At 38.2% G+C, this 15,495-nt stretch overlaps 1 protein-coding gene across 2 annotated transcripts in view; it reads left to right on the top strand.

Annotated features, from left to right (window-relative positions):
- The window catches only part of LOC141105922 (protein mono-ADP-ribosyltransferase PARP14-like), a 166,832-nt gene extending 156,122 nt beyond the window's left edge, over positions 1-10,710 (top strand). For both annotated transcript variants that reach the window (XM_073596138.1, XM_073596146.1), the window contains one exon: positions 8,791-10,710. In XM_073596138.1, coding sequence (XP_073452239.1) covers positions 8,791-9,080 — 290 coding nt within the window. In that variant the 3' untranslated portion in view covers positions 9,081-10,710. The remainder of the gene's footprint in view (positions 1-8,790) is intronic.
- Positions 10,711-15,495: the final 4,785 nt, after the last annotated feature.

The following is a 15,495-nucleotide window of genomic DNA, read 5'->3' as shown; positions in this document are numbered from 1 at the left end:
ATAATAGACACATAAATAATGAAATACTACACCCATCTCCAACACATAATTAAAATGAGACTTTACGTCTAGATGAGACACAGGTGGCCACCATAACTAGATTTATTTATTTATTTATTTATTTCAGGTACTTATATAGCGCCGTCAATTTACGCAGCGCTTTACATATATATATATTATACATTCACATCAGTCCCTATACCCTCAAGGAGCTTACAATCTAAGGTCCCTAACTCACATTCATACCTATACAGGATCCAATTAACCTACCAGCATGTCTTTGGAGTGAGATCACACCTTTTATATCCCTCTCACACACAGGCAGACATTTAACCGATCCTAGGATCAGATCTGGGGATAAAGTCCTTTGAACCTTCTCATTAAATAAATAAAAATTGAAAAGTTACTTTACATGAAAAAGTATACTGAAATGTTCGATAGGAACCTTCAAAAAATATCTTGACCGAATGCCTGTGATGTGTGAAAATTTCCTCGAGTATTTTCAGCTCTGGATACTGTGATTCAAAGTCCGTTTTGCAACGATCATAAAGGCACTGTGAATTGGGATAGGAGACTAATGACAGATATGCTTCGGGGAGACTTAGCACAGATACAGGACAGAATATGCTGGTAATACTTCCTTGTAATTAATAGGAATAAGATACAGCTCACAGTTTAGCTTCTTGTGTGCAAGTAGTCATAACTTTGGGCATCTAGTCTCGGTGTTAGTAGTCCATCACCGCAGCCGCTGCACAAGAAGCCAGGCAAGACTCTGCAATACCCAGCAATACCCCGCAATACCCCACAATACCCCGCAATACCCCGCAAGACTCTGTAATACCCTGCAATACCCAGCAATACCCAGCAATACCCCGCAATACCCTGCAATACTCTGCAATACCCCGCAATACCCTGCAATACCCTGCTATACTCTGCCATACCCTGCAATACCCTGCAATACCCTGCCATACTCTGCAATACTCGGTGATACCCAGCCATACTCTGCCATACCCAGTCATATTAGGCGATACTCTGCAATACCCAGCCATGTTCAGCCATGCTCAGCCATACTTGGCCATGCTCAGCCATACGCTGCCATGCTCAGCCATACTCAGCCTCTGTATGTGGCCAGGCTGTGGAAGTCTCACACATGTGATATCACCATACTCAGGAGGAGTAGGAGAATCTATTTTGGGGTGTCATTTTTGGTATGTACATGCTATGTGTTAGAAACATTGTATAAATGGACAACTTTGTGTTAAAAAAAATGCGTTTTAACCACTTCCCGCCCGCTGTCATATGATGTCCTCGACTTTGTGCGGGGATATCTGAATGATGCCTGCAGCTACAGACATCATTCAAATATCAAATTTTTCAGCCGGCAATTCCCTGCACCATAAGAATGATCATAGCTGCTGTTCCACTGTTTGATCCTTCTTAGGGGAGGCGAGAGGGGATGTACCCCCCCGCCGCCCTCCAGTGCTTCTACCGACTCACCGCTACGATCAAAGCCAGGATCATTTTTTTTTTTTATTTCAGGCGTCCCAGCCTAGAGGTGAGATGTGGGGTCTTATTGACCCCATATCTCACTGTAAAGAAGACCTGTCATGCCATATTCCTATTACAAGGGATGTTTACATTCCTTGTAATAGGAATAAAAGTCGTCAAAAATGTATTTTTTGGAAAAAAGTGTCGAACTAAAATAAATAAAGTAAAATGAACAATTAAAAAAAAAAAAAAATTTAAAGCGCCCCTGTCCCCGTGTGCTCGCATGCAGAAGCAAACGTATACATAAGTCCCGCCCACATGTGAAAACGGTGTTCAAACCACACATGTGAGGTATTGCTGCAAACATTAGTGTGAGAGCAATAATTTTGGCCCTATACCTCCTCTGTAACTCAAAACATGTAACCAGTAAAAATGTTATAGCGTCGCCTATGGGGATTTTTAAGTAGCGAAGTTTGGCGCCATTCCACGAGCGTGTGCAATTTTGAAGGGTGACATGTTAGGTATCTATTTACTCGGCGTAACTTCATCTTTCACATTATGCAAAAACATTGGGCTAACTTTACTGTTTTGTTGTTTTTTTTAGGCACAAAACATTTTTTTTTCCCAAAAAAACACGTTACAAAAATTGCTGCGCAAATACTGTGCGAGATAAAAAGTTGCAACGACCGCCATTGTATTCTCTAGGGTCTTTGCTAAAAAAACATATATATATAATGTTTTGGGTTTCTATGTAATTTTCTAACAAATAAATAATGATTTTTACATTTCATAAAAAGCAGTACAGCGCATAAAAAATTAATTAATCATTTGAAGCAATATTTTATCATAAAAAGTCCATGAAGAAGACTTTTTCATGGACTTTTTATGATAAAATATTGCTTCAAATGATTAATTAATTTTTTATGCGCTGTACTGCTTTTTATGAATTGTATTTGTTGGATTTGATAAGTTTTATCCTCAGTATTAGCTGCTTTAGTTCAATCTTATGTGATTAGCGCTGGTTGATTTTTTTATTATAATGATTTTTACATGTAGGAGAGAAATGTCAGAATTGGCCTTGGGTGCTCCAGAACGCCTGAAGGTGCTCTCTGCATGTTGGGCCTCTGTATGTGGCCACGCTGTGTAAAAGTCTCACACATGTGGTATCGCCATACTCGGGAGTAATAGCAGAATGTGTTTTGGGGTGTAATTTGTGGTATGCATATGCTGTGTGTGAGAAATAACCTGCTAATATGACAATTTTGTAAAAAAAAATTAAAAATCTTGATTTTACAAAGAATTGTGGGAAAAAATGACAACTTCAAAAAACTCACCATGCATCTTTCTAAATACCTTGGAATGTCTTCTTTCCAAAAAGGGGTCATTTGGGGGGTATTTGTACTTTTCTGGCATGTTAGGGTCTCAAGAAATTAGATAGGCCGTCAGTACATCAGGTGTTATCAATTTTCAGATATTGGCACCATAGCTTGTGGACTCTATAACTTTCACAAAGACCAAATAATATACACCAATTTATACTTATTTTTACCAAAGATATGTAGCAGTATAAATTTTGGCCAAAATTATGAAGAAAAATTACTAATTTGCTAAATTTTATAACAGAAACAAAGAAAAATTCATTTTTTTACAGAATTTTCAGTCTTTTTTCTTTTATAGCGCAAAAAAATAAAAACCCAATGGTGATTAAATAACAACAAAAGAAAGCTCTATTTGTGTGAAAAAAAGGACACAATTTCATAAGGGTACAGTGTTGTATGACTGAGTAATTATCATTCAAAATGTGAGAGCACCGAAAGCTGAAAATTGGTCTGTTAGGAAGGGGTTTAAGTGCCCAGTGGGTAAGTGGTTAAATTTGTATTTCCCCTGCTGCTTCCTCAGTTTTCCTAGAGCACCTCCAACCAGCTGGGGAGACACAAGAACACATGTAATAACATAGTAAATACTGCAGTGGCTCCTCTGTGAGGAATTGAAAGGACTAGATGTCTTAGGGTGGGTAACTGGTACTGTTCTGAAAGACTCCGGGAAAGGACATTACCGGTAAGTGTAACTTTGTTTTTCCCCTAATCATCCTTCAGGACAGCCACCTGAGAAGATAATCAAGCACTTAGCCTTAGGCCGGGACTACAGCTTGTAGGACTTTGCGTCCAAAGGCTTGATCCTTTGCTGACAAAAGGTCAATTCTGTAGTGTTTGACAAAGGTGATGCATCTGGACCATGCTGCCGCTCAGCACTGTGCTGTATAACATGCTTTAAGGGAACAGGATCTTTAATGTTTTTTGGGGTTAACAAACGCTTTAAGTGTTCCCTAGGGAGGTGTTTCTAACTGTGGGGGGAGTGTAGTGACTGGAGGAAGAGACAGATTGCTGTTCCTAATCACTAGGGAAGCCAATGACTCGTGCTGCTATTAATCTATCCAATGAGGACCTGAGACAGCGGCTGGAGCTGCTGTGCTTGTCCCCATCGCTAGAAAGATCGGGTTCAGGTAAGAAAAAGGGGGGGCTTTGGGGAGGCAGCTGCAAAACAAGAGGTTTTTCACCTTAATGCATAGAATGCATTATGGTGACAAACTGTGAGGGTTTACAACCCTTTTAAACTATTTACAGTTTTAGGCATTGTAGTTTTTACCAGTAGTTAATGCAGTTGTGTCATTTATAGTTTTTATTGAGAATATATATATATATATATATATATATATATATATATATATATATATATATATTTCATAAACAGTTGCTCACTATACACATAGCTTCTATAGTACAGCTTCTGGAAGAGCTGGGAAGAAAAGTTGGGCATAGTGAGGAACTCTTGATGACTGCCTGCCAGAACTCCATTACATCAGAAGATTATGGTGGGTGGGAGAGGATCAGTAGCCTTCCTCTGGATCAATAGTCTTTCGCCTTCCTCTGGATCAACTGTGGGTATAGGATTGGGTATATGGGATTGTATGATATTTTTTATTTTATTTATTTTTTTATTTGTTATGGTTGAACTAGATGGACTTGCGTCTTTTTTCAACCTGACTAACTATGTAACTATGTAAGAATAGACAGCAGCACAAGGCACACATCCCACTGACTGAGTAATGGCCTTTATAATTTTTTTTTTCTCTGAATAAACTTGGGCTTTAAACCAAGATATGCTGCACCAAGCGCTTCACAGTGAATTTTGAAAAACATATGAAGCACACATGTAGTATAAAGACTCCTAAGAGCATCATATCATAGCAATAAAATGATACAAAAGTCAGCTCTAGAAAAAAAATGTTTCAGGTCAATCTTGATGTTAACTGCCCACTTACACAAAGTAATGCAGTGCGCCAAAATGTGTATCATAGTCCAATTCAAATAGTGTCACAAAATGTATCGAATATTTCACACAGTCCTTTCATAATCCAATGTCACTGTAATTCTCTTCCACTCATCAGGTGTATATGCATTTAGAATCCATATGTTATCAGTCCCCCAACTAATTACAAACTCACCAGAAGTGATAGTTCCCAGATCACAAGCAGCAAAATCGCCTGACAGAAATTTAGGAGGTTTCCCTTTAAATCTGTTCCAGCCTCTGTCCAGCTCTATTAACCACTTCAATAGTGCCCAGGCCAATTTTCAGCTTTCAGTGCTGTTGCACTTTGAATGCCAGTTACTCAATCATGCAACACTGTACCCTTGATGCAGAGTGGCCGCATATTTGGGTTCCAGATTGTGAACATAGCTGTGCCGAGAACGCACACCCTGCACAGTTACCGGCGACTAACGGAAAGCTCCCGATTGCTACTTGTGATCCAGAGCTTTCTGATCACGTGACCATGGTCACATGATCATAAACCATGCCCAGCATCTGAGAGGGGTTAAAGGGTTAAAGGGCCGGGAGGGGTGCTGCCAAGGGGTTAAATTTTTATCTCTTTTTTTAGACAGATCGAGCTTTCTTTTGGTGGTATTTAATCATCATTGGGTTTTTTGCTTTTTTTTTGCTATAAAAAATGAAAATATACTGAAAATGTATGAAAAAGTTTTTTTCTTTGTTTCGGTTATAAAATTTTGCAAATATTTGATGATAATCTTCATTCATAAATGTAGGCCAAAATGTATTTTGCTACATTTATTTGGTTAAAAAAAAACAAAACAAATCAGTGTATATTATTTTCTTTTTTTTAAAATCAGATCTTCTTTTATTCTTTATATTATTTAATCTGTGTAAAAGTTAGAGAGTCTACAAATTATGGTGTGTGTGTGTGTATATATATATATATATATATATATATATATATATATATATATATATATTTGATGGCCTATCTTATTTCTTGAGGTCCTAAAATGCCAGAGCAATACCCTCCAAATTACTCCTTTTTGGAAAGTAGACAGTCAAAGGGTATTTAGTAAGATGCATGGTGAAAGTTTTGAAGTCATACATTTTATTCATTTTTTTTTTTTTTTTATTAAAATTTTTACACTTATTACTTATTTTTGACTGATGCTCGATGATCTGATAAGCAATCAGTTTTGTGAATGGCATCCTTTCGTGTACCATTGTTTACTACTGTGACAGCAGTGATCGGCCACAGCTATCATATGGTACAGGTCTGCTGTGATTTTCTATTGTACCATGTGATCACTGACCAATCACAGAGATCATAACAATAGTACACATGAATAGCTATGAAAGACAAGCCATTGTGTACTACTGACATATGATCGCTATGAATGGTCACAGCGATCACATGGTACCAGGGCCTCCGGAGTCTTGCAACATTACATAAAATAATTAAAAGATTAAGTGAATATCTACAGGTTGAACAGTACATGAATGTTTCATATTAGATTGTTGCAATGATGTGAAGCCTGCCATCATATGATTTGATACATAACAATTAAACAGAGTATTTTTATGTGGTTTTAGTGACTAATTATGTTTAATACATTTTTTTATCATTTTTAAAACTTGCTTAAATCCGAGTTCCGACTAAAAAAATATACAAATACTGCAGCTGCTGACTTTTAATAATCGGACACTTACCTGTCCCAGGGTCCAGCGATGCGGGGGAATGAAGCCCCGCTTGTCTCCCCCTCCTCTCTGCGGCACCGGCATTGTCACTGTGGGCCCCCCGGCTGTGGCTTCACAGCCGGGCACAAACTGCGCGTGCGCGAGCTGCCCTGCACGCTCCGCCTGACCGGGCAATCATCTGGGACCTGTAACGTATACCAGATGATAGCCGAGAGGGAGGGGGGAGAGGTGAACTTACTTCTGGCGCCCGGGTGCCCCTGGAGGAAGTGGGAGCTGGAACCCTCTAAAAAGAGTGTATCCGCCCCCCCCAAAAAAAATGACATGCCAAATGTGGCATGTCAGGGGGTCACCTTCCCTTAAAACAGAAGTTCCATTTTTGGGTGGAACTCCGCTTTAATTGTGCTTTGTTGTATGCTCCTCGGGTGCCTAAAAAGTCCTATTGGGGGATTAGCCTGCTTTTCCCTGTTTAGTATGTATTTTGTGGCACTATTTGAATTGGATTGTAGAATACTTTTTGGGGTGCTGCATTACTTTACATAGCAATGCTTTGAACTTCCTCAGGCTGTTGTTAAAGACAGGTGTATGTACTCACTGAGTGGAAATGTCAGGATCAGGAATGCAGCCCTAGCTCTAGTGGAGAGATGAGTTGGTCTCTGTTGAAATTAAAGAGGAGTTCCGCCCCCCCAGGGAAAATTAAAAGTCAGCAGCTACAAATATTGTAGCTGCTGACTTTTAATATATGGACACTTACCTGTCCAAGGAGCCTGCGATGTTGGCACTCCGGCCGATCTTCAGATTGGCTGTCGGGTGCAGTGCTACCATTCCTGCTAAGTCTTTCTGCCTCACAGCCGGTTCCCTACTGCGCATGCATGAAGAGCGCCGCGCTTTCTAATTGGTTTGACGGTGGAGGGAGCCGAACTTCCGAGAGATGGCGCTGCGGCCACGTCTCCCGGAAGTGGGGAACAGTACCCGTTCCACCCTTTCCCCTAAAAGGTGCCAAATGTGGCACACGGGGGGCGGATAAGCGGAAGTTCCACTTTTGAGTGGAACTCCGCTTTAAGTATTCTAAAAGGGTGTAGGATCTTTCCAAACATAGGAAGCTTGTCCAGTGTGCTATGATCATTAACTTAGAGCAGCGTTTTCAAATATTAACAATTACAGAAGCGCATGATTCATATACTGTATGTCTATATAAAAGTTTATTATTTACCACTTCAGCCCCAGAAGAATTTACCCCCTTCCTGACCAGAGCACTCTTTACAATTTGGCACTGCGTCGCTTTAACTGACAATTCTGCAGTCGTTCAAAACTGTACCCAAACAAAATTTGCGTCCTTTTTTTCCCCACAAATAGAGCTTTCTTTAGGTGGTATTTGATCACCTCTGCGGTTTTTACTTTTTGCGCTATAAACAAAAAAAGAGCGACAATTTTGAAAAAATTAAACAATATTTTTTACTTTTTGCTATAATAAATATTCCCAAAAGTTTTTTAAAAAACAAATTTCTTCATCAGTTTAGGCCAATATGTATTCTTCTACATATTTTTGGTAAAAAAAAAAATCACAATAAGTGTATATTGATTGGTTTGCGCAAAACTTATAGCGTCTGCAAACTGTGGGAAAGATTTATGCCATTTTTATGGCATTTTAATTTTTTTTTACTAGTAAGACTTTTGACACTTTTTTGGGACCATTGGCATTTATACAGCGATCAGTGCTATGAAAATGCACCGATACTGTGTTTTCTTAGGAAATGGCAGCGTATTTAGGGGGCTCAAAGGGCATTTCCTAAGAATTTTGTAACAGGCTTTGTCAGGACTATAAGAATCCTGTGTTAGGCTGCCCATTCATTAAACAATTTTCTTGTTCAATTTTCCTTTAGATTGACCAAAACCTTATAATATGTGACCAAACCTAAACACCTTCAATTTGTATGCAATCTGGCCGGTACTTGCACTACATAGTTGAAGGTAAATCTAAAGGAAATTGACAAAGAAAATTGTACAATGTATGGCCAGCTTTACTCTAATAGTTTGAAGAGTCTTTAAAATCTAGTAAGTAATGGCATGTTCTATCCTAAAACGTTCCTTTTATGGCAATAATCTTGTTTCAGGCAACAATTTGGTAAAGGAAGCATGAATGAGATTGTTGCCTTGACATCTTGCGACAAATGACCGTAGAGCTTAATCCCACTGCTTATTTCTGCCAAAAACTTTTCTAATTTCTAATCTAAATAATCCTTTTTTTGTGTTTTTTTGTGGTTTTTTTTGCAGCTGCTTGCTACGGAAATGGAGTATATTTTGCTGTGGATGCTAGTTATTCAGCTCAAGAGCGATACTCTCCCCCAGATCCAAACACTGGAGAGAGATTTATGTATCTAACAAAAGTGCTAGTTGGTAATTATACAAAAGGGCAAAGTGGTATGAGGACCGCACCCTGCCGCCAAGCGAATTATACTTTTGATGTCTACGACAGCTTAACAGATGACCAAAACAAACCAGCTATGTTTGTTGTGTTTCATGATAACCAAGCATATCCTGAGTACCTCATTACCTTTAAATAAACATATTTAAGTAGACCTTTAAAACAAAAAGGTAGGTTCCTGACAATATATGGCAGCATTAAAAGGATGCCTCTTGTTTCTTTAGGATACTGTGGTCTTTGATTTCTCTAAAGGTAGATGTTTTACAATGGTATACTTTTATACTTTTCACTTTTTTCTAACCTTTAACCCCTGTATTAAACAATCCTTCAGTAGACCTAGGAGTGGGGAACAAATCAATAGGGACAATGTGGAAGGAATCCGACATGAAATGTCAGATTCGTTTTAAATTTATTTCATTAAGATCTGATATAGCTAATGTGTCACAAAATAATATCTTTGCAATCTTTATAGAAAATCTGGTTTACTCTTAGCTTTAAAGAGTAACTCCACTTTTGTTGAGAAAAAAACATTCCCCTCTGGGTGATCTATGTACATTGCAAGGATTTTAACAAACTTTGTTGTAGATTCCTACCTCTTGTTATTCTGAAGAAATTCCTGTTTGTTTCTCTGTGCCCATGTGGGAAAGTGAATCTAATAGGAGTGGTTTTATAATTATCAATCAGCTGTGCACCTGCAGGGCACTAATGAGGAAAGCTGCTGAGCCTGCATCCCTTTAGATGTGTTCCTATAGGGAGTATCTCACCAAAAATGAAATTTTTTTGCAGGGGATGCCTAAAATCTGACTTGTATCTTATGCTGGCTATACACTATATGAAAAATCGGCAGAACCCATTTTTGAAAAATGAACATTCGGCCGTCAGCGCTAACGATAGTGCCATCATGTAATGACCGATAAATCGTTCAGTGGACATAAATGAATGCATTTTTTGTTCGTTCTTTTACATAAACCTAGTGCAGACAGTTCGGACAGAAAACACATTAACCTTTAAATTTATCGTTCATTCGGCAGAAAATTTCCAAACTTGTCCTTCGTTTTTTTGGCTCAAAAACATCCCAACAATTATCAATTTTGTGCCCATTAACTGGCCAAAAAACGAACAAACTGTCTAAATGACCGAATCTCAGCCAATTTTTCGTATAGTGTATGGCCAGCATTAGGCTGGCCATACATTATACAATTTTGTTATTAAATTACCTTAGATTTACCTTCAACTATGTAGGCCAAGGGCCTGCCTGATTGCATACACATTGAAAGTTTTTAGGTTTGACCTCATATTATATGGTTTTGTTAAATCTAAAATTGTAGAAGAAAATTGTATAATGTATGGCCAGCCTTAGTGTACACTTCTGGGAAAATCAGTGAGCCAATCACACAAGCTAGAAATAATATTTCTGGGGGCATTCTGTATATCATTTGTGTACAGAACATCTCCAGGTAGCCATATTGCATTGCATGTTCAGAAAATTACAGTGGCTGCAGATTGAAAATGAAAGGTATTTTTTAATAACATTCAATTACAATATGATTTGTGTGAATTGCAGTGATTTCCCTTTACTTCCTGTCCCATACAAACAGGAAGTCAGAGAAAATCCCTGCAAATTAAGGGAATTCCTTGGGGACCCATTTTGCACTTTGCCCAGAACTGACTTTACTAAATGTTTTGTTTGAGTGAAAGAACACCCTCAACTAGTTAAATTCTTTGTTCATCATCCTCATGTCATTAAAATGCTTTGTTTTCAAATGTTATGGTGGTTTCTTTTGTATTTTATTCCTAAACATGTGCGGTTCGTTTCGTGCTGAATTAATATTTAGACAAATTTTTTGTTATTCGGAGATTCGGATATATCCGAATACCCGAATTACAATATAAACAAATTTTACCGACTGCTCCAAATAACGTAATGACATTCGTCCGAATTTCGGAAATTCAGACTGAAATTCAAATTGAATTTTACATTGAACTCCAGTCGAATTATACATAATGCTGATATCAAAGACTGTGTGTGTTAATAGAGTACTATTTTGAAATAATGCTGTTTTTGTTAAGCCAAAGGTGATTTAAAGAGGCATTGTAATGATTTGATGAAGATGTTTCTTTTGTTTGTTCACTTTACTGCATTCAAATCGAAAGGAATATAACATTTTCATTTTGACCGATTCAAATATGTATCAATTTGAACATTTCGAATTGAACAAAATCGGTAAATTCAAAGAAAATTTGAAAATTCCGAATACGAATTCCGAATACGAATTGAACTAAACTAGATTAACGAATCAAAACTAAACTAAACACATTTTTTCGTCATGCACATATCTATACAAGAAATTAGATGGATTGCTTATTCGTAAACAGTATTGTTGATTAATTGTATTCTATATTATGGTTAAGGCTCCATTCACACCTGTGTAGCAATTTACTGGCGTTTTTCTGGCATTTTTTTAACAACTTCAGCCCCAGAAGGATTTGCCCACTTCGCCAGACCATTTTTTGCGATATGGCACTGCATCGCTTTAACTGACAATTGCACTGTACCCAAACAAAATTGACGTCCTTTTTTTCCCACAAATAGAGCTTTCTTTTGGTGGTATTTGGTCACCTCTGCGTTTTTTATTTTTTGCGCTATAAACAAAGAAAGAGCGACAACTTTGAAAAAGATAAACAATATGTTTTTACTTTTTGCTATAATACAAATCCAAAAAAAAACTAAAAAAACACATTTATTCATCAGTTTAGGCCCGATATATATTCTTCGACATATTTTTTGTAAAAGTTATCGCGTCTACAAACTATGAGATAGATTTAGACTTTTTTTTTTTATTGTTTTTAATAGTAATGGCAGAGATCTGCGATTTTTAGCAGGACTGCGACATTGCGGCGGACAAATCTGACCCCAAATGACACTTTTTGGGGACCAGTGACATTATTACATTGATCAGCGCTATAAAAATGCACTGATCAATGTAAAAATGACACTGGCAGGGAAGGGGTTAACACAAGGGGGCGATCAAGGGGTTAAGTGTGTTCCCTGGGTGTGTTCTAACTGTAGGGGGGATGGCCTCACTGGGACATGACAGAGATCGGGGTTCCCGATCACTGGGAACAGAAGATCTCTGATATGCCCCCTGTCAGAACTGTACTAGGCGATCGCGGGTCGCTGGCGGACATCGACCCACGGGCACGCTCCCACAGCCTGCAGCAGGAGCGAGAGCAACTCTATTGAAGTTAATGGCAAAAAGACTTGTAATCTGCCAGAAAGAACGCTTATATGTGAACAGGGGCCATTGAAATGAATGGATTCGGCTTGTTAAACATTTTTAGAGCTACAAGCTTCAAGCAGAAAATCACTCAGGGGTGAACGGAGCCCAAGGGTCATTTTGTCTAAGCAATATAAAAGTGATGCAATGGTTCTGTTTAATGGCATTTAAATAAAGTTCCAGATTTCAGAAATGATTATTACCACTTTCTATTGCTTATTTCACAAATGTACACAGTCAATGCAATAGCAGGGTTCAAGTTGATAGGAAATGATAGCAGAAATAGGGTTTGCTTTTATTTTATCGTAAATATACATAACAGCAACCCAGGCAAGCCACAATTTCATATGAATATGTCAATAAACTACTCTCTCTAAATAACACTTTCTTGTAGTGAAGTATGAAAGCATTTTAAAAATGTAATTAGATATATAAAAACAATATTGAAAAGCTGGGCATGTAGTTCTGTTGGGTCATGTTCCCCCTTCTACCGATTAAATCTCAGTCCTATCTAAATTTGCAAAGAAAAAGAAATGTGCTTTCCACAAGACAGGCACACTCGAGTACTAAAAATATGTGCGGTTTTGAATTTTTTATTATTATTTATTTATTATTTTTTTTGCTCTCTTTTTATTATTTTCAATCCTCTTCTACCTCAATCGATTTAATAGATTTCTGCACTTTTCTTCTTGCCTTTTCCTATTGGAAAAAACAGGGAAATATGGACAACGTAAGGCAATCTGTACAAGTAAATACACATTTGATAGAATCCTGTTACATAAAAAGATTGAACACTAACCTAACAATAACCTTAAAAATAACCTTTAAATCTGTTGTAGTTTCAAAACATAATCCTTTATAGGGTGGGCATATTTTCTTTTTTTTTTTTCTTTTTGTAGTAATTTTGTTATAGTGAAAGAATGACCAGATAGGAGATTGAGTATAGATGGAATTGGAGGAGATTAATTATAGTGAAAAGGAGAGAAAGTATGGATAGAATGTAGGGGGGGTGATCACGGAAGAGGAGTATTGCAAGTAAAGAAAGCAGGTATTGATGTAGTTATAGAAGGGTAATGAAAGAGTGCAGGAGATTGAGAATAAATGGAAGAGGTCGGAAGAATACCCCACAATGAACTGTGGGAAAGATCAACTCTGGTGTAATGTGATATTTCCCTAGGTTTTCAGGGTATGTGTAAGTAGCAGAGCTGTGCCTTCTAAACACATCTTGTTGATAGGTCAGTCTATAGATATGTAAAAAGAGAGTATCTAAGGGTATTTTTGCATGTTCATTAATACTGATGCACGAACAGAGCAAAATTCAATTTGCTAGATGTTCGACAAACTTAAATTATTTGTGATCCCCAAACATGATGATGATGGTGATGAATAACGATATATTTATTTAATTCTGAATACATGTAATATATTTTCTAGATCTAATTGTGCCCCCTGAACGCGCCAGAGCTCGCATACTATACAACATTATGTAATGATGTGCACAAATGTGTTTTTTATTGCATTGTGAAATATGAATTGTGTTATTGGACCAGATTCTTTATTGCACATACCGCATTTAATTAAACCATGACATTGGACATTTTTTTTAAATAAACTATTTTCCATATATTAAATAAGAAAAAAAAAATCTACAGCCATTGAGAACATGTACCAATGCAAAAAAAAATTTTTTAATACTGCTCAGACGTGCTTGTGAAGTGGGACACCTATATGTTATACTAAAGGAAAAGTGACATTAACAAAAAATGAATGATATTCCCTGGCTGATTCATTCTGTTTGGAAACAAAGTGGTCTGGGGATCTCTAACAGACCCTGTGTCACGTACCTTGTAGCAAAGCCTGACGTGTAGAAGGAGACCTCTCGTACAGCCCCAGCTCAAGGGTCAATGGAGTTGTGACAGTGGCTGCAAGAGCGTGGTGAGGTAAGAGTGCCTGCAAGATCTACTATTGGTTGCAGAAGTGTGTGACAGGTGTATCACTTGAGCTGGGCTGGATGGCTGAAGCAGCGGATGGCAACAGGAACAGCAGATTCAGACACACAGCAGATGTAGGACAGCATAACCAGGCACTATGCAGAGCAGGACAGATGGATAACTGGATCCAGAGTCAGACAAGAAAGGTTAGCAACAGAGGATCAGGTATCAGCATAAACAGCAGGTAGAGAATGGTCAAGGTGCAGGCAGAGGTTGGCAACAGGATATCAGGCAGATGGAAGATATAACAAAGTCTTTAAGGCAAGCCAAGGTCAGTATAGGAGGAGAGCAAGCGTGGTCAGGATAAGCCGGGTCAAACACAGGAATCAAACAGAGATCACAGGAACAGGTATATAGGGAAAAGCTGCAGATCAGACAGCAATGCACTAGTGCAGCTGCTGCCCTTATATAGGCCATTTGGTACCAGCATTAATGGCTAATGTGTGCGTGCATTTAATGTTTCCGCTCATGCGCATAGGCGTTAGCCTATGCCTGGAAAGACGGGGACCTGCAGATGCCAACCATGACACTACATGCCTGGAGTTTGCATGTTCTCCCTGTGCCTGCGTGGGTTTCCTCCGGGCACTCTGGTTTCCTCCCACACTCCAAAGACATGCTGGTAGGTTAATTGGATCCTGTATAAATTGACCCTAGTATGTATAAATGTGAGTTAGGGACCTTAGGTTGCAAGCTCCTTGAGGGTAGGGACTGATGTGAATGTACACTGTATATGTAAAGCGCTGCGTAAATTGACAGCGATATATAAGTACCTGAAATAAATAAATAATAAATAAATAAATGCACGTCTGCGCATGTGTATCTGCCTCTGCCTAGGAGCTTCAGCTGACACCTTTTTCCTAGATAAGAGTCTGGTATGAATTGTATAGGAGGTCTCAAAAAAAAAAAAGAAGTCCATACCAACGCCTTATGCAAGCATGCAGCATGGATGGCCTGCATCCATTCTAAACTATATCCGGCCACATACCTTCAATATGGGATGGGGTTCTTGCCAGGGGGCACCTGGCAAAGCACCTTGCCATTAAGATGGGAACAAGGTCCTCTTTTTAAAATCCCTAGCTCAATCCCTAGTTAAAATAGTAGGTAAACACACAACACAGTGACAAAGACATTTTAAATAAAAAACAACATAAGTCCTACAATGTATTTCTATCATCAATCACATCATGAAGCAATGTGAAGCAATGTCAATCATTAAGAACGATGCAAGCCTGCCAACCCACTAAAACAATCAATTTCTGACAGACTCTCACTGTGAATGACATTT

This window comes from Aquarana catesbeiana, linkage group LG01 (genome assembly GCF_042186555.1).
Source record: "Aquarana catesbeiana isolate 2022-GZ linkage group LG01, ASM4218655v1, whole genome shotgun sequence".
Lineage (NCBI taxonomy): Eukaryota > Metazoa > Chordata > Amphibia > Anura > Ranidae > Aquarana > Aquarana catesbeiana.
This window is presented reverse-complemented; position numbering and strand designations above follow the sequence as displayed.